The 25,250-nt window shown below is 38.3% G+C and overlaps 3 protein-coding genes across 5 annotated transcripts in view; all 3 read left to right on the top strand.

Moving 5' to 3' along the window:
* LOC102697681 (caM kinase-like vesicle-associated protein) overlaps positions 1-5,788 on the top strand; it is a 73,960-nt gene extending 68,172 nt beyond the window's left edge. For both annotated transcript variants that reach the window (XM_015347389.2, XM_006630706.3), the window contains one exon: positions 532-5,788. In XM_015347389.2, coding sequence (XP_015202875.1) covers positions 532-891 — 360 coding nt within the window. In that variant the 3' untranslated portion in view covers positions 892-5,788. The remainder of the gene's footprint in view (positions 1-531) is intronic.
* A 2,521-nt stretch (positions 5,789-8,309) lies between these two features.
* On the top strand, positions 8,310-20,589 carry traip (TRAF-interacting protein). Of its 2 annotated transcripts, none has more exons than XM_015347314.2 (16): positions 8,310-8,581; positions 9,557-9,667; positions 9,976-10,033; positions 10,436-10,522; positions 11,741-11,780; positions 12,257-12,384; positions 12,720-12,814; positions 14,755-14,868; positions 15,433-15,520; positions 17,111-17,200; positions 17,590-17,678; positions 17,962-18,117; positions 18,810-18,855; positions 19,077-19,196; positions 19,431-19,481; positions 19,908-20,589. In XM_015347314.2, the coding sequence occupies exons 2-16, from the start codon at positions 9,570-9,572 to the stop codon at positions 20,022-20,024; spliced, it is 1,377 nt and encodes a 458-aa protein (XP_015202800.1). In that variant the 5' UTR covers positions 8,310-8,581; positions 9,557-9,569; the 3' UTR covers positions 20,025-20,589. The 2 variants fall into 2 exon arrangements, with proteins under 2 accessions (XP_015202800.1, XP_015202801.1); XM_015347315.2 differs by lacking the exon at positions 8,310-8,581 and adding an exon at positions 9,027-9,045.
* A 1,634-nt stretch (positions 20,590-22,223) lies between these two features.
* uba7 (ubiquitin-like modifier activating enzyme 7) overlaps positions 22,224-25,250 on the top strand; it is an 80,693-nt gene continuing 77,666 nt past the window's right edge. The window contains exons 1-4 of the mRNA XM_015347304.2: positions 22,224-22,799; positions 23,214-23,262; positions 23,895-24,063; positions 24,788-24,922. Coding sequence (XP_015202790.2) covers positions 23,216-23,262; positions 23,895-24,063; positions 24,788-24,922 — 351 coding nt within the window. The 5' untranslated portion in view covers positions 22,224-22,799; positions 23,214-23,215. The remainder of the gene's footprint in view (positions 22,800-23,213; positions 23,263-23,894; positions 24,064-24,787; positions 24,923-25,250) is intronic.

Here is a 25,250-nt window from a genome sequence, read left to right as displayed (position 1 = left end):
TCTCTTTTGACTTGAAATTTGCCAATTAGCATTGTAATCTTTCCGATAGAGGTTCACTTGGAAGAGTGTGTAAGGAGTGTTTTACATTCCTGGTTATGTCTCAGTTGGATATTAAAATCCCATTGCAGATGGCACTAATTTGGCTGAAATTGAGAATGATTAACACTTTTCCCCCAAGCTACAAAACGCTTAACGAAAACTGCAGAAATTGCAGAAAACTGGACTTTGTCTCTTCTTCTGGAGGTTTTGTGACAGTGTTCTAAAAAAGCATTTACATTTTATGGGGTCTGACACTAGTTAACTAAAATTCAGCCAAATTAAACAGATACGTAGGGATGGTGAGACCATGTTTTTTTTTATTTGAAGGCTTTGTAATTTAATATTTGAAAACGGATGTCCTGCACTGTTGAATACAGTTTGAAATACCTTACTTGTTTCATTAAAAACATTCTACCGGGTGCTTTAGATACCCGACCTGGCTGGTTCTCCTTATCGTCCTTATTATTCTCCTTATTGTCCTTTGCCCCACAGAAAGCAGTGCGGGTCACAACCATCATGAAGAGGCTTCGGGCGCCGGAGCAGAGCGAGTCGGCAGCAGCCAGCCCAGCCACCCCCGGAGCTCAGGGGGCTCCGTCTGCTCCACCTGCTAGCGACACCCCTGCGCCCCCTGCCGCAGCCCCAGAAAGCACCCCTGCCCCTGCAGGGGCCCCCGGCGCTGAGTCAGAGGACAAACCTGCCAGCGCAGAGGACCGCAAGAGCCCGGCTCAGCCTGACAACTCTGCCAAAGTGAGTGTGGCAGCTGAAGAAGAGGATCCTTCGTCACGATGTAATGGGGAGACCCCAGCTCCCCTCAACTCTGCAACTGAAGCCTGGGATGAGCAGAATGGCTAAACTAGGGTCCTGTTCCCCTGGCCCCAAGCACTATGTATTATAGCCGCTGGCATGGTGACGCTGAATCTGCTCTCTCACACAGCATAGTTAGTATCCAGCTTAAAGAGCCAGTGTTCTGTCTTTCCTGAGAGGTGTTCTGCTGTTTTGTCCTTTCAATAATTTTTTATCCATCCTTTTAGGGACCTAAATTATCCCTCGCTACAGCAGCTTTTTGCCGAAGATACAGGAAGCTGCTGTTTCTGAAATGTTTGTTTCTTTGTGAATGGGGTTTGTAACTGCGTTAAGCTGTCCTTCTGAGATTTCATTTCTCCTCCCCCAATGCTCCCACCCTGCGTTAAAAACCCAAAGTATTGTAAGAGACACAGCTGGGACTGCAGTCTTTTCTGTAAATTTCTGTCAACATTTCATTCTCAGAGTCTTCTTTGAAGAAGAGGTGTTTTGAAGCAGATTCTTTGGTCTCTGTGCTTGCAGACGGGGAATTAAGCTATAGAAGAAAAACCTCTGATGGCAGATAAGTTTTGGTATCATTGGTTAGTTACCAATTAGTATCCACCCTTTTGAAGGGATTTAGCAGTAGTCCCCTAAAGAAACAGGTTTTGACTCCCACTCATTTTTAAACAAGGTATAACAAAATATTATCCCAAAACACATCCCAAAATAGGTAGACTTATCCCAGGAGACTTTCTAAAAAGTGTTTCTCCAAAAGTAAACAGAGGAAGGAAACCTGAACTTAAACAAACCCACAACTAAACCTTTGAAGCCCCTTACATAAGATTGGATTTTCATAATAAATCTTACTCTGTGATCATCATTGTAACGTAATTCAGTAGTATTTATTGAATAATACTTCCCTCTTGAAAATGTTTCTGCTCTGCTTTTGATATCTTTTATTCCCCTCTTCGTTTCCTCACTAATGTTATTATAATAAGTACTTACTGGTTCTCTTTGTCATGGGACACCCCTTCTGCTTTTGGCGTAATGGATGCAGTATATCAAGTACATTCCTGCTTTTTGTGGGGTGAATCTCATCAGCAGGTGTTTAATGTATTGTACTTCACTCTCAGATTACTGCCCAGGCAGCCTTCGGAAAGCAGACACTGCTCTTTAAGTATTATACTGCTGTAAATAGAAATGTCCGTAGGAGTAGCCAAACTGGCATGCATTCTGAAGTTTCCTATTCATTCACATTGTTTCTTAGTTAGCACCTGATGGATAAAGATTTGATCTGACTCCCTGCCTTTACATGTAGAAACACATTGTTCTCTTAACTGATGCCAATTGTATGCATATGTACTTTAGAAATGTTAATGAGTGTACACTCGGTTACTTGTTTCTGTCCATTTCTTACATACAGTATATTTAATGTATACTTCTATTTTCCGGGGGAAGATTATATTGATATGGAAATACACAAAACTTTGAGAGTTATGTTCTATTTATTTCTAGACTTTATTTGTATTTGGGACATGGTCACTCCATTATAGTAAAAAATATTCTTTGGATTCTTCTGGATTGTTTTCTGAATTCATAAAATGGCAGCAGATTCTTAAAGATTGCTGTAGACAGACATATCATTACAACTACGTAGACGATGAAGAAGTACAATATGCATAAAGAAGTATATTAAAATATCATTTGATTTTGTTCCTTTATTAAAATATTGTCTGGATTTAGATAAATGTATATAGAATTATATTAAAGATCAAATGTTTATAAGAACATGCTTGTACAAAACAGATATTCATAGCATTCATACACATAGCTTTGTGAAGTTAGTTTTACACATCCTTTACTGAGGAGATGTCAGTTAATTTTAACTGTTTCATTTATGCTGAATAATAATAAAATTTAAATAACAACCATCAAGGAATATATTACTTGCATGTGGAAAAGATGCGAAGGGAGAAGTTATTTTGTTGTTTATTTTTTATTGCTTCTTTAATAACTATTACCTGTACGATTCCTTTCTAAGAGTGGAATTTTTAGAGATTGTTAGAGATTTTACTAATGCTTTTCTAGGCTGTAAAGTGAACAGACTTAGTGATGCAGTTTCAATATTGCACATACTTCTTTTTAGAAGAAATGTGAATGTACAGTATACTTCCTTATTCTCTGTTTGGAAAATGGTAATAAGTCACTTATTAAAATGGTACCTCCTTTTAAAACAGCCCCAACAGTGCTTCTCACAAATAAGGCATGAATAAGGTGAACATTTTTTGCTGTGGGTGTTCAATGTTCTTTAGTGAGCAATTGATAACCTCTGTGGAAACTGTATTTATCTTTTGTTCTTTAGCTGCCCTAGACTTTAACAGAAAGTAAATAAAACAGATATAGTAATAGTTATTAAATTTCAATAACTTTCAGATATTTTACTTTTAAATGCACCCCATCACCTAAGGGTACCTCAAACAGTGATTGCAGGGATAAAGTTAGCAGTATGTTTATCATACTCTAATTCCATATGTTGTGTGAAGGAAACTAGTCATTCTGATGGCTCTGAATGTAATGCCTTACGCAATTAATGCTTGTTACTGCATGTATTATAAATTTTCCACTTACAGTAGCTTAGGGTGAGCTCTCGGTATTGTCGAATTCTGTCACATCTAGAGTAGTAGTTTATAAATTGCCAAACATATAAGCATTATGTTCTTTCACAAAATCGTTGTTATGCACCGGTGTATATTTTCAGCTTTAAAATATAAATTTAAAATAATAAAACTAAAAACTACGCCACAAAACATGGTTTTGAATTATTTTCGTGGCAATGCACACCTTTGTCAATAATGTGCAATAATAACCGAGAACAATTGTTATAATTGCCATGGTAGCAGACCTTCTGTAATAGCAGGCTGAGTCAGTGGGTGCTACTCTGAAGTGTTTCATTTTTAAAATATTTTTTTTGTGCATAACCCCTGACAAATACCAGCAAGGACAAAGAATCAGATGAATGCACACAGGCTGGATCAAGGGGAAATGTCTCTGAACTGAAAATAGAACGGCTAAATACCGTGTTTTGCACAAGGTTATTTAGCTTACTGCGCTGTGGTAGGAGTTGGTTTGTTTTACAACGATGAAAATCTTTGTCAATCAGATGCCTTTGTCTTTTGTTCTGTGTAAAAACGGGTTAAACTCCCCTGTTTTGCGGATATTGCCTTTCCATTATCGTTCTCTTTATTCCCAGCGCCCTGCTTGTCTCGAAGCTCTCTAGTTCATACACCGTTATTTTATTGCTTCTTAGGTTCTGTATGTAAACTGTAACAAAAACGTCAATGTATACTTTTCTGCTCTTTTAACACTAGCTTACTATTATGTGAATATTGATTATTAAAAGCCATCCTTGTCTCCTCGGTTTCCTTTGTTTAACTTTTCACCTGTAGAAAATAAAAAAGCAAATTGAAACTTCAGTGGGGATTTAGGCAGATTGAAAGTGATTTATTGTGCGATTAAAACGCATCATCTGGCTATTGTTTTTTTCTTTTTACTTAAACCACTTGGATTCGCCTATTATGCTTAAGGGTGGTTAGACGTGTTTTTTCAAATATAGTTACTAGACACCTTATCTAGTAAAGGACACTCAGATTCTACGTCTGCCAAAAAACAGGGCCTTGTAAAATCTATTTTTTTACCCAGCTTTTATCCCCCATTTTGTATAGAGATACCACAGATCTCATCGAAGGAGGTGTTTTAACATAAAAACACACAATTACGTGAGGCTGGAGGAGGGTATTTGACATTGGTTTGATTATGCAACAGGAAAATCCCACACAAATTATGTGAATGTTTATGAATTTATTTTAAATTAACCAAAACCAATTAAATTAAGGTAATTGGGCATAGGAAACAGGGAGGAAAGTGTCCAACTGCCCTGTACTAGTTTTAGGTGAGAGAGCACATTTTCTCCTTTTCCAGATGGTACACATTTTAGCACCGCAACCGTCATCTCCCGGGAATAGTTCAGATCGTATTATTTATGCTCCGATGTCTCCGCTCCGGCTTCCTCTGCAACACCAAACAGGGTTGAAATGTTAGCCAGACCTGCTGGGTTGAGAGCTGTCTGTTCAAGGCCAATAAATACGAAGCGAAACAAATATTCTCGCTCTAGTTTGGGGTTTTTGTTTTGTCGTCTCATTGATCGATCCGATTGACTTGTCAGTAGTATTTTTGCTTACGTTTCTCATGTCTGCGAAATCTGTAGTATGGGTATATTTCTACAGTTTTCTACAGAAGGAAATGTATCGTTTCGTATCTTTCAAAGTGAAAATTTGAGCAAATCTGTATGTCCTTAAAATCTGTTTCACAGGGATCTATATTTATATTTTTTTCTTTAGAAATGTATGCAGAGTATTATATTGTTTTGTAACAATATGTACTATCAGTCGAATTTGTGAGGGATTGCTGGAATGGTTGTTTTCTTCTGCCTAAATACGAGCACGTTTCTAGAAAAGTGCTAAATACCTAAAATGAAAAAAAAAACTAACGTGGGGCAGATGCAATGTTTTATTAAAATTATATATACACAATAAATTTCTCAATTCGATTCAGACACTTCATACTTTAAAAAACACTTGCTGTACATATCAATCATATTATACAGAGGGTATTTTTCCTATACCCTCTGTATAATTCCTAAGTCATAAAAACTTTTCCCCCAATTTTGTAATGCCATACTTCCCCTTTTTGAAGTATGCTCTGTTAAAAAAAAATTGCCCACAACCTTTCTATTTCTTTTCAGTTTTGTTTTGTTTTCTTCATTTTTTATGTCTTTATGAATCATTGGAGTTAAGGGGGTTCTAGATTGTGCTCCATGGACGTGGCTCTCACTTAGAAAGCTTCAGTATTCCTGAGCTGAACTGGAAAGTTATTTCAGTCTGATGGTAATAAAGGTTTCTTCATTTGAGTTGCGTTGCTGTGCTTTTTCACATCTTTCCTCGTGGAATCCCAGGGTGGGATGGAAAGGAATTCACCTACTACTTCATATCTCAGAAGCTAAGCAAGGTTAGGCCTGGCCAGTACTTGGATGAAAGACCTCTAAAGAATAAAAAAGTAGCTGCTGTAAGTGGTGTCAGTTGACCTGTAGGTTGGTGATCTTCCCTCTGCACCATTCATCCATTTTCTAACCACGTCTTCCAATTCCGGGATGCTGGGAAGCCGGAGCGTATCCCAGCAAGCAACAGGCACAAGGCAGGGTACACCCTGGAGGGAACACCAGGGGCCATTTTTCCCACTAGCCAATAAGCCGACTAGTACGTTTATGGACTGTGGCAGGAAGCTGGTGCACCCAGAGGAAACTGGGGAGAACATGCAAACGCCATGCAGATAGCACCTCACATCTGGAATTGATCCCAAGTCCCCCGCAGCTGTCAGGGGTTGCAGTGATGTGGCTGGTTATGACCCTAGCGAGCCTGTGGTAGATTGGCCTACTTCCGCCTGTTATGCCCCCAAGCTCTGGAACTCTCTGCCCAAGGATATCAGTTAGTCTCTAAACTCCTTCAAATCCAGACTCAAAACCTTTTTCTTTAGAAAAGCCTTTACTTAACTGGTTCGATTCTTCACCCCTCTGCTTTTCTTAGTATCACCATCCACGGTCTCCTCTGCATATTGTAATTGGGTTTTATCTTGTGTATTCTTTTTATTTATTGTTGTTGTCATTCTGTAAAGCGCTTTGAGAAGCCACCTTTAAAGGCGCTATATAAAATAAAGTTTATTCTTATTATTAATCCCGGAAAGCTTCCGTAAAGCTCCACAAGTAACCAAATCCCCAAAACGTAAAGCGGTGCCGTAGTCCAGGGATTGCGCAAGGGTTTCGAGAGCCAAAAGACGATTAGGTTTAAAGTGTTTCTTTCCCAAAAAGGTCAAGCGAGGGTTGAGCTCAGAAGAGGGAACCTCAATCATGAGGGGAGACCGAGTGCACTGAAAGGGTATAAATAGGGAAGAGCGTGTGGAATGATAATTGATTAATTCGAGCATGGATGTTTACGGTGAGAGGTGCTCGCGTGCGGTTCATGACAGCAGCAATGTTAACCTCTGACCCCCCTTGCCGTCCTCTGGCCCAAAATGTCCAAAAGCCAGTGACCCAGTATTGTGGCCAAGGGACAGTTTGCAGCAAGAGGCAGAGCTCTTCCAATGAGACAATACAGTGCAACCCTGAGTTCTTGATCATTAAATGTCCCTGCTCCTAAGGGTAAGTATGTTTACCTGACATCTTAGCTGAACTCCTAAATTCCTTGACCTTGCACAATCACCGCCACCTGTATAGTTTCTCCTTTAATTCAATCGGTGAAGCACTTTCCCATTTCTCTCCCTGACCTGCTGTGCAGTGGGGTTAATCCTTTTGGATTAACAGTACTATACTGTATAAATGCAATTAATCATTATAATTATTGAAGTAGCCTTCATTCCTGACACAAGAAGAGCCAAAATATACCATGGTAAGACAGTATGGCGGGGAGGTAGTTATGGAGTGAATGCCAGTAGAAAAGAAAGAATGTGTAAGAATTACACAATTACGATTCCTGACCTAAATGAGAACCATGAGGTGCCAACGATGATTCTGCATAAACAAGTGCAGTTCTTCCTAATGTTTGTGGCATTCAAGGTACAATAGGTCAATAACAGAGCAGATTGCATGACTTAAATTTCACATAGCTATGATGATTATTAATGAGAATTCTGTTTTTATTTCATCACATTCTATTTTTATATGGCCTTTTGGACGTGAGAGGGTTGATCTTACACTGGAGATGTGTCAGTTGCATGTAACAAGATCTTGTTTGTTGCCATAGGTAGCACTGGGTACACTCATACAGTATGTCGTATGTCTCATATCATAAATAAAGTGATGTTCAAAACAGGCAAAGAGTTGTGTGTTCAATTTTTAAAGACTACTGAAATACAAGAACACGTTCTTTCTAAATTGTTTATACTGAAAATTGAATGCTTTAACATTCTGTAGTGGTCGGGAGAGGGTCAATCTAACAAAAGTAAAACCAAGAATATTCATAAAGAATAACATTTTCATTAACTTTCATTAATGACGGTAAACCATGGATCTAACAGTGCCCTTAAAATCCTTTTATCGCGTTTCAAATTAAAAACCTTAGTTCCTGAAATGGATAAACTGGGAGAACAATGATGAGCTTTTGAGTTGTTTTCCAATCATTAACAACGTTGTTTGTAAAAGTAGCTGCAATTATCTAGTTTATCGTCAGAGGAAGCACATCGTAAAAAGAAATACACAGAGTGTTCATTAAAAGGGATTTTGCGAAATAGTGTAGATAAATTTGCAGTTCTTGAGTTGCTCTTTCTCTTTAAATGGTTTCAAGAACCCTGTGTCGTCACGGATTACGTACATTGTAAGGCGGAGACTACGTTTGAAGTACGCGCGGGTGAGTGGTTGCAAAGAGAATGGTTGGGAGAGCTTCCGTAAACAACGTTTCTCCTACGCTGACTGCGCAAACATAAATAGTTGGTTGAATAAGATTGTACGTCTAAATGCGTAGAATGTTTAGAGAATAGTACTTAAGTAAATGGAAAATGGCTGCGGTAAAGATGTTAGCTATACTATTTTTAAACATTTAAGTAGTGTTTACTTGTAACTTCACCGTTTATTTCTTAGACTTTTTGTCAATTATTATTCGTGGATTTGTTGGCTTGTGAAAAAAACGCTTACGGTCTTCCGGTTTACAATCTAGTAAGTATATGAACACCGAGAACTGTCAGAATGTATGCATGCGAATTAAAACATAAATATATAATTTATTTCAGTAATTTTATGGGATAAGTAAAACCGTATCACTCGTAAAAATACAGTTTCGTTCAATTAGGCCTTGCTTTAATAGTTAAAGTGTAACACTGTCGCATATTATATGTTTAACTTGCTAATTTCCTTATTTTTCAATGGAATCATTGGTTACAATTCTATTTACTGGTTCAGATATAGGTTCAACTGGCGTCAGTGGAAATTGGTGAAATACTGTTGAAACACGTTTCAGTCCAGATTACAAATAAAGACACAGCTGATCTCGCTTTACACTTTTTTCCCTCTGATTTTGTTGATTTAAAAAAGGATTAATCATTACCCGGTCTACTTTGCTTTTGTAAATTGTAGGATTGTTGAGATGTCCGTGCACTATTGTGCACTAGTGATATTGGAATGTGAGTACTAAACAAGAATGTTCACTAACAAGAAGGGCCATTCAACCCATCTGCTGTAGCTCGTTTGTCTTTTAATAGCCATTTGCTCCTGTATACTCAAATTCAAATATATTGTCTCTTTTACTAAAATAAATGTGATGGGAGGAAGCAGTCAAGGTTAAAACCACACTCTTCTTAATGGGATGTTTAATATAGAAATCATACCGAATTCAAGTGTTGAGTGGTTCAGTATGTATCAGATTTCAGTTCAAGCTTGATTATTTCCTTGTGGAAGTTTGTTTTATGGCAATACATCACCAGCAAAGAGTTCAGGACAGCAGTGTTTTTGAGAAGATAAGAATTATTTTTCATTGTGTTATACTGTTTATGTTACATTGTATAGAATTCTACAGTGTTAAATATTTGTTGAAATATAACCATTTTTATTATAAATACTGTATAGAATAGTGTTAATTAAAAATATGTATGTTACAAGGAAGAGGAGGATGTCAGCTATTTTTCTTCTCTTCAGGTCAATGTGAAGAATGCCGATTCGAGCTTATTGTACGATCTGCTCGGACTTTTTTGATCACTCTAAAGATGTGGCAGCCATCCATTGTGGGCACACGTTCCACTATGATTGGTAAGTCTGCACAGCTAATGCCCAGCTTTCGATATAGCCGTTTTAGCCATCAGAAATGAGGAGTTAAGAATATGTGGTCTGTAAAAGTTCACTTTTTTTTTCTTCTTTTTTGCTACCGTCATAGCTTGACCACAAAATCCGTACCTTTACTTTTTTTGAAGCGCACTTGGGAAATGCTTTACGGTGCGGTGTTTTAGCTGGTACCTACCAGTGTGATTCTTGACCATACTGTATCTAAGTCGAGATCATCACCTTTTTTAGTGATGAATGTGTCCAAACACAGCAATACATTATCTCTCCATTTGCAGTCTTCTTCAGTGGTTCCAGTCTGCACCATCGAAGACCTGCCCACAGTGCAGAAAGCAGGTATGTGTAACTCTTGCTCGCTGTGGGGCTCCTTTAACTTATTTCTTGAAAGAGGCCTCCAGAGATTTACTTTTAGTTGGGTATTGCATCAGTGTGCACTTCTAGCTGCACTAGGGTGCTCTGTAGTATTTAAATCATGTTTTCTACTGTAGCTTAGTATCTGTTTGAGATATGTGTTACTTAGATCCCTGCCTCCTCTTATGAGACTCTGTGCTAAAATATGTCTTTTAGCAGATTTTCTCAACTTGGTCTTTGTTTCAGGTTAGAAACCTTATGGTTACATCTTGATTATCTGGTATTGGTTAGTCATGTTTGCACTTGCACTGACCTCTTCCATCGGTGAAATGTGCGTGACATACCTGTTCCCATGTGTATTGATGCAGCTCTTCCATTTTGCTTCAGGTCAGCACCAAGCACATCATTAACAAGCTGTTCTTTGATGTGGGAGGTGAGGAGGATAGTGCCCGTGTGGACCCTGAGAGTTTACAGGTATGACTCATCAGTGTTTGCTCTGCAGTTTATGACTGCAGGCTAATGTACTGTAGTCCTCTTGCAAAAGCCAAGCCAGTCTTCTTGTTAAATGGAGTCATTTTTAATTTCAACTTTTTATTTACCTTGCATTTAAAAAGGAAACAAAAATGCCTCAACTTCAGATAAAAATAAAAACAGATAAACTGATTAAAATAAACTGTACTTTGAATAGAAAATGGCTTTAAGTTGCAAATTGCAAAGCACATTTTCTTTGCAGTAGGTTTGTAGAAGATTCCTCCTTCTTTTTCATTTATAATGTTTTGTGGAGCCGTCTCATTTATGCATACCTTCCAGTAAGATCTCTGATAGCAGGAGAGATTCTGAAAGAATTGTCACCGGTCTGTATTTTGCTCTGAGAGATGTCTTCCCATTTTGAATGAGCCCATCTCCATATTGGCTACATGAATGGGCACAAGAGGGTTTTTTTATATTCTCGTGCAAAGTGTAGTTTATTGCACAAAGGAGTCTATAGAGTATTTGTCTGCCACTATATTAAGGTATAGTTGAGATATTGTTGCAGCTATAGGTGACTAGGAAGTGTCTCTTAAAGTTTAGATAAAGTGTGTAACACCTGACAGTAGAAACATTTCCAGGTCCAAAGCAAAGGGGATGTTTGCTGAGATGTATGGGGTCCAGATCCTGTGATCAAAAGCAATTTTTGGGATCTTCTTTGGTATTTTGTTCGTCTGCCTGGATAAAGGCTGGTTCAAGTTTCTTGCCTGAGTTACGTGTCTTGGCTCAGCTCTGCAGGAGCTGCCAGTCTCCCAGGGGAGTGGGGCTTTTGACAGCTTTCAGCGGTAGAAAGCAGCGTACCTATTGCCCAGCCTCTGGGTTTTTTAGTTTATAGTCAGTGATTGAAGTGGTTTGTTTTATATCTCAGGTATTGGTGTAGAATGTTCCACACAACCTCAAGGATTGTCTGCATTGGATTTGCTTTCAAGATCTTGTTAATATAATTTGTATAAGATAAAGAGGAAGATGGGTTTAAATAATAAACTTATGTTTTAGGCAAAATCTCAAAAATCAATCCTTATCATGCTGTTCACACAGTGCTTCATTTGTAGACCATTTTAAATGTTTTTTTATGTTTATGTATTTTCGTCTTTTTGTGCTGGTGTTTTGTGTGGTTCCTGAACATAATGTGATTAAGTGTATGTCCTGTGTTTTATTTTTCAGAATGAACTGGACAAATTTAAAGCCCTTCTAAGTGTAAAAGGTAATGTGAAGATTGTGTACTTCTCTAGACATGGGTTATTAGAAGTTAGATTTTACAGTCTAACCTTAGAATGCAGGTTTATTTTCCAGTCATTTCTAATTGCTTGGGACAGATGTGCCCTGTTCCTTTGGCTTGCTCCATGTGTGGAAGCCCAAGTTTGGAGCCCCCCCCTTTTTTTTTAGACTATCCAAAACAATAGGTCAATAAAACATATAACAATTTTCTAATCGCTTCATCCGAATTAGTGTCGTGGACTGTGGGAGGGAAGGAGAGAACATAGAAACTTCCCCCCTCAGGGACAATAATGACAATAATCCACATTGTTAGTTTTAAATGATCTTAAAGAAAAGAGCTAAAGAAATAACATTGCATCAGAAATCACACATGAGGAAAAAACAGTTTAGTGAGAAAGAGCTGTAAAGTCCACACATTTATCTAAAGATGATAGGTGTTCTAGCTATGGTTCTGTGTTGCAGAGAAGGACAGGAAAGGACTTCAGAAAGTGATCGAGGCTTTGCGGGAGACAGTGGGACGACTGAATATAGATCTGGAATGTGTCAAGAAGGAGCTTAGTGAGAAGGACATGCTATGTGCTGCACTCAGGGTAAGTGTCAGCTTTTGACAGTTATGTTACACGTCAAAAAAAGTAAATATATGGCTTTTTTCTTTCTTTGTAATGCTAGTTTTTCTTATTTTGAGGATCACAGTAGATATTAATTTATCTCTCAGGAAAGTTGTACAATGCAGTTTGTAAAAAAAGAATCAAGTGCACACTTCTTGACTTCAAGTGTTGTGACTGTTCTTCTTCTGTTGTCTTTATCAGTAAACATCTTGCTAGTCTTAGTAATAAACCCAACGATTAGATTTTCTTTAGGATTCAATTGAAAATACTTACCGGCAGATTAAAGTGAAGACTGATTTACACTGTTCTGCGTTCAGAAACAGATGAAGTTTTTGGAGAACCAACAAAGTGAAACACAGTCTGCAAAAGAGGAGGCACGCCGTCTGAGGACTAAGATGAAAACATACGAGAGGTATGAGTACTAAGCTCCTCCCTCAGTTGCAGAACACAGTGGCCTTCTGTGACATATTCAATAATGCTCAGGGCAGTAACACTTTCAGAAAGCAGCCATATCACTCTGCAACTCACAACTGGCAACCCACTGAAGCTTAGCAGGTGTGAGCCTGGTCAGTACCTGGATGGGAGACCTCATCGGGAAAACTAAGGTTGCTGCAGGAAGAGGTGTTAGTGGGGCCAGCAGGGGGCCCTGTGGTCCATGTGGGGCCTAGTGCTCCAGGATAGTGACGGGGACACTATACTGTAAACAGGTGCCGTCCTTCAGATGAGATGTAAAACCGAGGTCCTGACTCTCTGTGGTCATTAAAAATCCCAGGGCGTTTCTCGAAAAGAGTAAGTAGTTTAGCACTGGCATCCTGGCCAAATTTCCCATTGGTCGTTACCAATCTTGACCTCCATAATCCGCATCTATGAATTGGCTTCATTACGGTGTTCTCCTCCCCACTGAAAGCTGATGTGTGGTGAGCGTTCTGGTGGATGCTGCACATTGGTGGTGGGGGGGGGGAGTCCCCATTACCTGTAAAGCGCTTTGAGTAGAGTGTCCAGAAAAGCGCTATATAAGTATAAGCATTAATATATTATAAGTGTAATTATTATTAGAAACCCATCTTGGTGGAGGCCTATTTATGTTATCTTGCCTGGTAAATAATGGCAAGGTAATATGATGATACCTTAAGCATCAGTGCAGTGAACTAACAGGCCTAAAGGTGGAAAGAACTCAGGTAACGCATTTTGTTCACAATGGTGTTATGACTCTGAATGATGTTAGGTGCGCTGCATGCAAATTGAGTGAGATTAGATTAAAATAATTACCATGTGTCACCTGCTGGGAAAATGCAGATAGCAGGTATTTGATTTCTTCCATCCATCTATTTTTAAGCTGTTTCTTCCAATTTAGAGGCGCAGGTATCTGGAGCCTATCCTGACAAGCAAGGCAGGGTACACCCTGGACAAGGCACCAGTCCATCGCATAGCACACATCGATATATACGCACACATCCAGAATCCAGTTAAAGGGGAACTAAAGTCCCAATTTCTCAGACCAGTTATTAAATCTCGGTTAAAAAAAAAATTAACTTTAAAGAAAAAAAAATAAAAATTCAGCACAAAATCGTGAGCTTCGTGAAAGTACTGTAAGTCGGCATGTTGTCACAAACTCGCATTCGAGTTTCTACGAATTGCGATATGGTTCACCTCCTCCTGCTCACTAGTCTCCGTAGTGACCAACGTAATGTGATGAGCGAGCAAATAAAAATAAATTGTGCAGCAGGGATTTCACCACAGAAATGTTCCAACGTGAACTGCATGCAGAGTTACCAAGTAAGTAGAAACTTACAAAACCATGCTGAAATCAAAAGCAATAATTCTATTGGTTTTAAGGAGAAGCCTGCTTGTTTCCAATGACGTGCGACCGCACACGTCAATGGACATTTTGTTGCCTCGTTCTGAATCGCAGAACATTGCGCTGCGATTACAAGATACTTTGTATATTTTGCTTTTATTGTGGTTTAAAACACTGATCCGTGCTGATTCTTTCTAACCCTGAAATAAGAAAATAACTTTGCAGTTCCCCTTTAACCTATCAGTATGTTTGTGGACTGGGAGCACCCGGAGGAAACCCACATGAATGTGGGGAGAACATGCAGAGCCCCAGAACCAGAATTGAACCCAGGGCCCTCCGTACTGAGAGGCAGCAATGTTAATCACTGTGTCACTGTGCCACTTTTTGCTTTCTTATTGTTACTTTTCTAATGTATTATTCATATGCAGTCCGTGAAACACTTCCAGTCATATTGTAAATCCATTGTCCAAGGCATGAGAAGGGAACTCCAAAAGAGTGAAGTCCTTGAAAACTCCTGCTAACCCCAGTGTGTGTGTCTGTCTATCTATCCATAGCCTGGACCTTCTTCTGCAGGGCCAGCGCTCAGAGGTGGAGGCCATGATTAGAGACATGGGAGTTGGCCAGGCAGCTGTTGAACAGCTCTCCATCTTCTGCATTTCCCTCAAGAAGTAAGGGCTGACCTCTTCCTAAAGATCCATTTTGAGCTTATAAAGGCATCGTATCACACAATGTTTCAATTAAATCAAAGCTTCAACCAGCCCGTGTTTAATCAAAAGTATTTCATGATGGTTTTCTGTTTGCCAAATGCTGTTCTTTTTTTTTCTCAATTGTAAACCTACTTTTAATCTTATACTGTACTGTGCATTGCAGCTGGTGAAACTGTTGGAAGAGTTCAATGAACCAAATCACTCACCATCTGAAAGATGTTATGGAAAAAATCTATAAGGTTTTCAGATAAACTATTACTGTACTGGTCTCTTTTTTTCCATACTTTTACATTGAGATGATTGTTTGCCTAAAACATTTGCTTCTCAGTCATTGCAATGTTTTGGGAAATAATTGTTGTGCACAAGCTGAAACCCTCAGTACCTGGATTTATTAACATGTCGTTAGATCCATAAATGTATTTATTTATTGTATTTTAAGATATTGCTTTAACACACATGGCTACACGTTTTTATGTAAAATGCATTTCTCTGAAATCTTGTTTCTAATTGTATGGCTTTCTCCAGAGAATATGAAAACCTGAAGATAAGTAACAAGACGTCAAATGAGATGTGTGAAAAACTCAAAAGGGAGGTTTTTGTATCCAACAACAAGGTAACTGCTAATTGATTTTTTTTTAAATCTTAAAACATTTTTGAAGTATTTGGTCCTTAGACCTCTGTGTCTTACTACGATGTGGATGGATGCTCTTCGAAATCTATATTAATGAGAATATGGACAAAATCCAGATCTGTGAGACACTTTTGGCAAAACCGTAATTTTGTCATTGAAAGACGGATGAATCCGATGTAAACATGTACATTTTTTTGCAATACAGTGGGGCTTCACTGACAGTAATTGAGAAGATTTACTTTTTAATGTACATTATGTACGTTGTTCATCATTTGATAAAAAATTGAATATACTATTAGTCATTCCTGTCATTGGAACATCAGTTTTAATACTGTCTAAAACCAGTCTACTGAATAAGATATTTTCTTTATAATTATTCATATTGAAATCCGAGCACATTTAAAATCTTTTTCTTCCTTGGATTTTTGATCAAAGTATGTCGGCTTTGAAAAATTGCCCGAAGCTACTTTATGAAGTGGTAAAGTCGTAGTTAATTGGATTCTGGCTATTTTTTCCTAAACCAGTCATTGTTAAAGCAGAGGATCCACCTTAGTTCCTAGTGAAGCACAGTACCCACAAGAGATCAGTTAGAGTATTCTTTAAAGTATTGCTTTACCAACTGATACAAGGGGAAATTTAGGGAGACCAGAATATGGAACCTCGGAGTGAAATTTAGGACAAGACACTGAGGTTACACGCTTGTCACTGCTGCCAGTCAGGATTTTTTTTAAGACCAAGGCAAGTCTTTAACATTTCAGCAGAGGGCTGGCACCACCTATTGTACATCACATCATCATTACATCGCTTTCAGAAACCACTTATCCAGTTAAGGGTTGCCTACCCTGTATACATTATTGTGTATTTTGTGGTCCAAGGGAAGAGCATCATCCCTTTACTAACTAGGCCCTGCCTTATTTATTTATTGAAACCTAAGATCACACAAGTACCTGATAATGCTGCTGTCAACTGCAATTTGACTAAAAATCGGTAAGGACTTGAACAGCTACTGTTAAAACTGCATTGGGAAAGCGGTAAAGTCAATTTAAACTGAATATCTTTTTGTGTTTTTATAGTGTTCATTGGATGCTTTGTATTTGAGGAGCAAAAACCCCTGAAAATCAAAATTCAGAAGCTATACTTCATATTTGTGGAATGCATTGTTGAAAATACTGATTTCTTTGTGAAATGTTTTTGTCAATCTAGATCTAAACACTTTTTTTATTTAAAAAAACAAAAATTCAGAATTGCAAAATGAAAAAAGGATTTCATATTTCAGCCTATGTTCTTTGCCAATGAAATTTTATAATCAGATGTGTGTTTATGAGTCCTTTATTATAATGAATGTTTACAGTCTTTGGGAGGGAATTTTCAGTGGTCACAGCAAATTTTTCTACATCTCTGTAACACAAAGTGGAGAACGTGAGAGTATTGCTGAAGTCTTATTACCGCTTTTGGGACCACGATACAGGTCTCAAAACAGATGATAGATTTGCAGATAGTGTTAGAATTCAATGCCTTGGTGAGGTGGCTGAAGAAAACAATGCATAAAAATTGACCTTGATCTGTATCCAGTTGCAGAAATCCGCCCTGCAGGTGAGCCGCACAAAGGAAGAATTGAACGCTGCCCAAGAGGATCTGAAGAATGCTGACAAGCAAATCAGTGTATGCACCTTTCTGTTCTGATTTTCCACATTTTTATTAATATTACAAACCTGTATAAATATGCTAGCCTGCAGAACACCTGTCTGCCTAAATCTATTTGTTTAGTGATAAAGCTTTCACTTATTTCCCACAAGCTTTCTCTCAACACATCTAAATTGAAGCCCTGACTTTTACCTTGCCTTTTACTCTATCACCTTCTACATATCTTGCTTCATGCGGAATAAATGTTATCTTTGAATATCTAAAGTGTTTTTGTGTTACGCTCGACCACATGCTCACAAAACTCCTAATCCTGTCCCCGTGCTGTGCTATTGATTTCATATTTGGAAGAGTGTAATGCTATACAGAATTACTGGTGGGATGCACTGGCCCATTATTTGTAATTTCAGAGTCTTCAAAAGAAGGTGGAATTCCTGCAGAAGGCTCTGAGCACGCCGTCTCGCACCAATGAAGCAATTAGTCGCATGGTCTTTGAAAGGTCAGTGAGTACCTGGCTACAATACAATTAGAAACACATTATGCTATTAACACTTACACCACGGACGTAGGTATTATTGAAACATATCAGCTGTTTCAGTGTTCTTTTTCAAGACTACATTATTGGCTAACTTTCTTCTTTTTTATAAAGAGTGCAGTATATATTGAGGAAATATCCTATGGTATTACAGTATAAGCAGCCTTAGAAAGGTCAGCTTGTAGGTTTTAGATTTTAAGCATTTCATTGTTCATAGCCTAAACGGGTTCTTATGCATTTCTGGCAGCCCTGCTCCTTTGGAACTGAAACAGCCTCGTCTACATCAGCCAGAGGACAGTCAGGATGTGGATCTCAGCATAACCTTTGACATTGAAACTCCTGAACAGCAGGAAAAGAAGAGTATCCCAGTCCCATCCAAGAAGATGAGGCTAGAGCCTGCTGAGTGAGTACTGCCCGTCTTGTAAATAGTCATTACACAGCTATTTTCAGGATAGGTGTGTGGCTGCCATCTTGGATTATACATTTTTGCCTTAAAATCTAAAAAAAAAAGGAGGACTAAATGAGCTGAAATTTATAAAGTGCATTATTAAATTAGCACATTTAGTTTTTGATTTATCCAATGTCAAATTCAAGACTTCCAAACAAAATCCTAAAGAGTAGCTCTGGATCTCGTAAATCTTCAATACTTGTTAAGATATTTGTAGTCTTTACCTATTAGGTAGGAGTATTGTATAAAATATAACACACTTTTATTATTGTATATGCATTACTAGACAAGTCTAGAAATACAGAAAAACTAGAATACTGTTAACCTGCCAAAACCTTCCTTAGTTATCTATACAGTCTCAAGTTCTCCACACAATTTGTTTGTATTTTCAAGATGCAATAATGTGTCATTCAACTGACGTTTATTTAGGTGACCTTGGCTACAGACATGCAAATTCCACATGCTGATGGAAAGGAATATACATGTATGATCTATCAAATTAGTTTGTATTTTTTTTGTTTTGGAATGGTTCTGATGCACCAGGTTTAATTAGCATATTTAGCAATCTTTGCTAATGCTCAGGAAACACTTCATGAATAATTCATAAACCGTTTTTGATTTTAAGTTATTTTAATGTTTCCCTGTAGGTCACCAACATTAAGACATATTGGCAACTGTTCAACGGAAAAGAAGGTAATGAAGACAAGAGTATTTTCTCTGGAAGCTATTTTAAATTAAATGCTAGGTTGCTTTAGGAACAAGTAGTCCAAACATAGTCTAGCATGTGCAGCCCATATTACTGGTTCTTCAGATCTAATTTTGGGTCGGTATTGTTATACAGTAGGTGTTTTAGATGAAGCTAGTCATGTGGTCCACTGTGCCTCACAACAGGTGTGGGTATGTTTGTATTTCAGAATTCCAGAGCTCGGGATGAAGAGGAAATTTCCTTGGCACCTTTGCTTTATAATTCGCTGCTTTTCAGGAAGAAAACCTTTGGAAGCATGCTGGACCCCCAGAGGACCAAAGTGGGCACTGTAAGATCCTGGCCTGATTTGATTACTCATGTACAGTTTCTAACCTCTTGCCATTTTGAACATGAAGTCATTTCTTTTTCTTTGTGTTTTAATAGTCTTTCTATATCAGTAATTTTAAATTTCAGACTTTTTAGTTTACTATTTAAGGACTAGAGTATGTTTATGCTGTTTAAAAGAAGTATTATTTTTAATGTCTCAAGGGTTAGATGAGACACATTTTTTCTTCTTTTTTAGGTAAGGACTGGTTTTGATGGACTTGGAGGAAGAACTAAATTTATTCAACCTGTATCCTTTCAATTTTTCTCTTGCCTGTAGTGTATTATTAGGCCAGTATAAATGTTACACGTTTCCTAGGGCATTGGAAGTCTGTATGAATGGATCTTAAATGTATAAAGTTGCTGAAAATTTCAAAAACTAATATTTAAAACACATTTTGTAAGAGAAGAAATACTTGAACAAAGATTTTCTCATTTGAAGTGTACTTTTTCTAAGTGTGTGGCATTAAAGTTGTATGACTCTTAAGGAAGCTTACACACACTGTATGTCAGGATGGTTGTTTTTAGTACCGTCAAATATTAATGTTGTGTTTCTGAAAAATAAGTGATGGCACTTGTGTTACGTGCAGGAGGTCTGCAGAGAGATCAGATAACTGATGTGTGCTGGCTTTTCAGGCAGAAGATTTCTTTTTTTCTTTAACCTCACTCCTTCCAGTCACCCCTGTCAGAAATCCGTCCTCTCATGATGAAAGCAAAGCGGAAAAAAGTGAGCAGGCCGAGCAGCAGCAGGTCTGCTTCCAACCTGCTGAAACTGGACAGCTTTCTGGAATGAAGCACACTGTGTTCCCAGGAGTCAGAGGTCACGGGAATGTACAGAACGGGAGTAGATGAGCCTGCTTTGCCTATCGAAAAATAAACTATTGCTATTGTGCTTAACAGGACCTTGTCAGCTCCTTGAACAGACACCTTGAAGTTTTTGAAACCGATGCAGCATACTCTCTACCAACTGAGCAACGCAGCACAAACAAGGCAGGTTTTGAAATGGTTGGCGTACTCACCAGTATCACCTATGTTTTCTGTTTTTTGCTATAGCCCACAGATCAGTGAGACCAACGATCTCACATTCTTGCATAAGCACCTGCAAAGAATGGATCAGCAGTTCCACAAGTGTATCTGGGGATGCTGAGACAGACAAAATAGTGTGGTGAATCCTTACCTCAGTCTCTTCAACCTAGGGGGAACTTGAATGGGCATTTTCTGTGTTTTGTGTATATATGGCCTGTAAAAGTTTGTGTTGGTTACATTGCTGAGTGCACTCTTAACCTGTGGCTGTCTGACATTCGCTTTATGTTAGATGCTTCTTTTATGAAAAGTAATAAACACAAATTCAGTTTCAAGTCTGTCTCGTATATTTTCATGCTAGCGAAAGCAGTATCTATCTTTTGGCTGTGGTTAGATAGTTGCAAGGAGTGCATCGTATATTATAGTACAAAAATATTTGATTCTTAACTACTATTAACCATTCTGAATTTCATATGGCTATTGTTTATTAAAGGTTTGGTCTTGCTAAATGATGTTCACTGAAGAATACTAGTCTTTTTCCTACTGATACCATGGGTTATCAGCTGCTCAGTGTGCATCAGTGCCATTACCCCGATGAACAGATGCACATCAGTTCTAATGCTGTTGACTTGTTGCTATTTACTGTGGAAAATAAGTTACAAAAGTTACTCCTTAAAACTTGCTCCTAGCCTCATAACTCTTGAAGTTTTTGTCACTTAAGAGTGACTATAGCCAATAATCAGCACAGTGTTCCTACCGGAAATAAAGCAAAACCTAGACCAAGATGTTTAAGCTAAAATGTAGATCTAAATTAATTGCCGTTATATTCGGAAGAGATTTGAAAGTACTATGTGATGGGTCTCCTAGAGGACAAACCAGTTTCCTCTGTAATTCTGGAGGACAGTTCTCTCCTGGGTTGCTTTCTGAGCTCTTTAATAATCCACTTAATCCACTAATGGAACAAGTAGAGGTGAATTCCACAGGTTGTTTTGCAAGTAATGACTATGGAGTCATCTTCAGCTGTCGGTGAACATGATATTCAATGGAATGAAGACCAAAAGATGATCAAGTTCAAATAGGTAGCCGTGTCAGAATGCATAGGCTGTAAAGGGACAGATGAAGATGTATTCCATGCTGAAAAGAAACCCAATGTTTCTGCCGTGAAGTCTCCTTCAGGTGTCTTTCGAAGAAGGCTCCGAAAGATGAACAAGAGTACTAGAGTGCAAGGGCTCTAGCGTACAGGATTTGCAGGTTACCCAGAATTTGCATTGTTAATTAGTGGTATTTTTAGATAATCTCTTAATAGGTAATGCTAAAAATAGTCTACATACCCTTGTTTTCGTTTTAATTTTCCTGTTTGTTTTTATTTTTTACTGTATGTTTACAATTAAACTTTTTTTTCTTTATTCAACATGGACCTTATATGTGCTAGATATATATTTTTATAATGCACGTATTCTCGTGTGACAGGATAACAATCTGAATTTAAAATGGTGTGCAATCCTCATTATTAAGTATTGCAGATCTGCTCGTCTCTTACAAGGGTTTAGTAAAGCTTAAAGTGTAAAGGTTATAAGATTTTCTTTTTTGTGTCGAAGAAGCAACTATTTGAAAATAATACTGGGTGCTGAAGTGGCATTGGTAATGTAAGCGGTCTGATTGCACGTGTTTTCAAATAAATATTAATACCTCATATTTCTGCTCGTATATTGCGGTTTTCAGTAATTGAATATTTTTCAGCAGAAACAATACAAAATAACCTTTCACCTTGAAAACAACCAACTGTGAAGTATTTCAGGTGGGTAGCTGCGTCAGCATGCGTAGGCTGCAAAGGAACAATAGGTTTATTCCATGCTGAAAAAAGAGAACAAAACGTTTCGGCCGTGGAGCCTTCTTCAGGACTGAAGAAGGCTCCACGGCCGAAACGTTTTGTTCTCTTCTTTTGTTCTCTTCTTTTTTTCAGCATGGAATAAACCTCTTACTTGTTCCTTTGCAACTATGAAGTATTGTGTCTATCCTGTAGAGGACGTGCATAATTGCTTAAATCAGCGGAGTCGGTTTCACCAAAAATGGGAGCGTTGCTGGCATCAAACCTTGCTACAGGAACTCGGAACTGCACATATGAATCTCTTTCTTTCTGAAGGCGTTTTGCGAAACACGTTTAAACTTTTTTTGGATAGCACGATATTGAGCAGAACGCGTTAATGCTGAGTGTCTTAAAAAAACAGCAACATTAAAAACAGTTTGACATAAAAATAGCCGAGTTATTTCCTAACACTCGAAAGCAGTGATCTACAACAAACTCAGAATTCAAGCTTTTATAAAACCAGTGAACGTTAGAAAGGGATAATAAGCAAAACGGGAAAAGGATTTGAGCACATTTGCCGGTAAAGGTTTCTGAGGGGGAAATCAGCTGGTTCTTAGGAAAGCGAAAGTGAAAATTATTTCTCTATACTGCTAGTGCTATACTGTGCAGGGTCCCTTTTCATTAAAAAAAATCGCATTTTTTACTTTTATCAGTGTACTCTTGCAATTTGGTGAACGGGTGAGTCTTATTCATCTCTCTTGACCGTATTTCGTGAGACTGAATGACAGATGGAAAATGCCGATAAACCCTTGAAGACTGAGTGTCAGTATATTTAACCTTTGGGTGACCAAACGGAATTTTGCATAGTTCCTGTACTGATAATGATGGTTTTTTTTTTCAATTTCTGTGCTGAACTGTCAGTGCCAAATACGGTATTATTATGTAGTTTAACCACGGATCGGTGGGTTTCTATGTTACTAGTACTTGTTGTAATCGTTCCTTACTCTACTGCATAGACCATTTGATTCAGAAATATTCAGTATTTCAGTCTCTCAGGTATTTTTTCTTTCTGTGCAAGACATAAATCTCCGTTAAAACAAAAAAATATATATATAGGCCAAGTAACACTAGATAAAACTTCATATATTACAGAAATGTCATCAATCTCAGAAATAGACGAAAGTCTGTATTCTCGGCAGCTGTGAGTATTACTACGATTCTGTTTACATTATTTTTATGCTTTTATACATATAAATATATACACCTTTCTTATTAAATATAGTCTGTTTTCTAGATAAGTTGTTCTTTGAGAATGTCTGTTCACATTTTGCCAAGGAGCACCGAAAACGTCGCATTTTAATTGTAATTTGGTTTTTAAAAAACTTTAGAAGGGTACATTCACATTTGTTTAATTCAAACAATTTATCAAGAAATTATTCAAATAACCTGACAATTCACAAGTCACTGACAAGTGAGCTTTCAATTTCATTTTCACCAAGAACTTTCAGTTTTATTCAGGTGTGACTTGTGTGTATGTGTTGAATAGGCAATCAAGAAAAAGGACGTTCATGCAACTATTCATTAAGTTTCAGTCAAATCTCTGTACTGACTTCACAAGTTTATTGAATTCATCTTGTGTACATTTCCATTGTGAATGGAACTGGCAAAAGAATGACATAATTTTAGCCCTTCTTAAACTGATCTCTCATTGCAGCAGGCTTTTATTAAGCTTATCTTAATATGTTGTGACCTAGTCGAATCTAGTATGAAGTACTTTCTGAAATGTACTCAGTGCAGATGTGTCTCTGGGTATTAACTTTTTTCCCCTGACAGGTATGTGTTAGGACACGAGGCCATGCTGCGCATGAAGGAGGCTAATGTGCTAATCTCGGGGATGAAGGGTCTAGGAGTGGAGATTGCCAAGAATGTCATCCTGGCAGGAGTCAAGTCTGTCACTATCCAGGATGAGGGCATCACTGAGTGGGCTGACCTGTCCTCGCAGGTAGAGTGCTGCAGTACTTTGTGCTGCAGTTTGATGTGTGCTCCGTTTCAGCCTTCTCTGGTCAATTACAGTGTACTGTGTGATTGCAGTTGCATATTGAGGTGCCCTGTTACAACAAACATTTATTGTCCTTCTTTTGGAATAAGTTCTTCAGCAAATATCTTATCTAGCAGAGACGTGTTCGCTGTTGGAAACTGTCTCTGAAGGTGGCACATACTGTTGGGAAGACAGTTGTTTGTAGTCCAGTTTTATTCCACTGGAATGTATCTAATTACAAATGTACAGACTGTAAACATGTGGTATGGTAGTTTGAAGTGCTGTGTCCCAATGCTGGGGCCCTGGATTTAATTCTAAACCTGGGGTGCTGTCTGTGTGGAGTTTGTGTGTTCATGTGGGTTTCCTGTGTTCCTGTGTTCATGTGGGTTTCTACTCGGTGCTCTGGTTTTCCCCCACAGTCTAAAGACATTCTAGTAGGTTAATAGGCTTCTGGGAAAATTGCCTTTTCATGTGCGTGAGTGTCTGTCCTGTGAGGGACTAGCGTCAAGTCCAGGGTGTATCCTGCCTCGCACCTGTTGCTTGGTGGGATAACCTCCAGCTCGCCCCCCCGATCCTGAGCCAGAAGAAGTGGTTAGAAAATACATGGATGAAAGACAATGTTAAGACTGTTGTTTCCCCCACTGTCCAACAAAGTTGCTGTTCTGTGACATAACCTTTGATCTTTCAGTTCTATCTGCGGGAGAGTGATGTCGGTCAGAACCGGGCCCAGTCCTGTGAGAACCAGCTGTCAGAGCTCAATTCCTATGTCAGAGTGTCCTCCCATATAGGACCGCTCTCAGAGGACCTCCTGGCCCAGTTCCAGGTATATCCATGACCACTGAAGGAGAAACAGGCCTTTTTGATTTTTTTTTCTTAGCCCAATACTATAAAAAGCATACAAAAGTTTAAAAATCAGCTTCAAAACTATATTGCCCTGCTTAAGGTGTATCTGAACCTAAACAAATGGTAAAGCTTAAGCTGTTCTGTCTGGGTGCCTTAGGACTGTGAGTGTATTTACAGTATATGAAGAGCTGTAAGTGAAGTGCCAATTTTGGACAGCAGGTGGGGCTAGAGGATCAGAGCACAGTGCATACAGTAGCAGCACTGTGCTTCTGTGAATGAATTCCCCTGTTGAAAATGGTATGGCAGTT

This window comes from Lepisosteus oculatus, chromosome 4 (assembly GCF_040954835.1).
Source record: "Lepisosteus oculatus isolate fLepOcu1 chromosome 4, fLepOcu1.hap2, whole genome shotgun sequence".
Classification (NCBI taxonomy): Eukaryota; Metazoa; Chordata; class Actinopteri; order Semionotiformes; family Lepisosteidae; genus Lepisosteus; species Lepisosteus oculatus.
The sequence above is the reverse complement of the archived record's forward strand: the minus strand, read 5'-3'. Positions and strand labels throughout refer to the sequence as shown.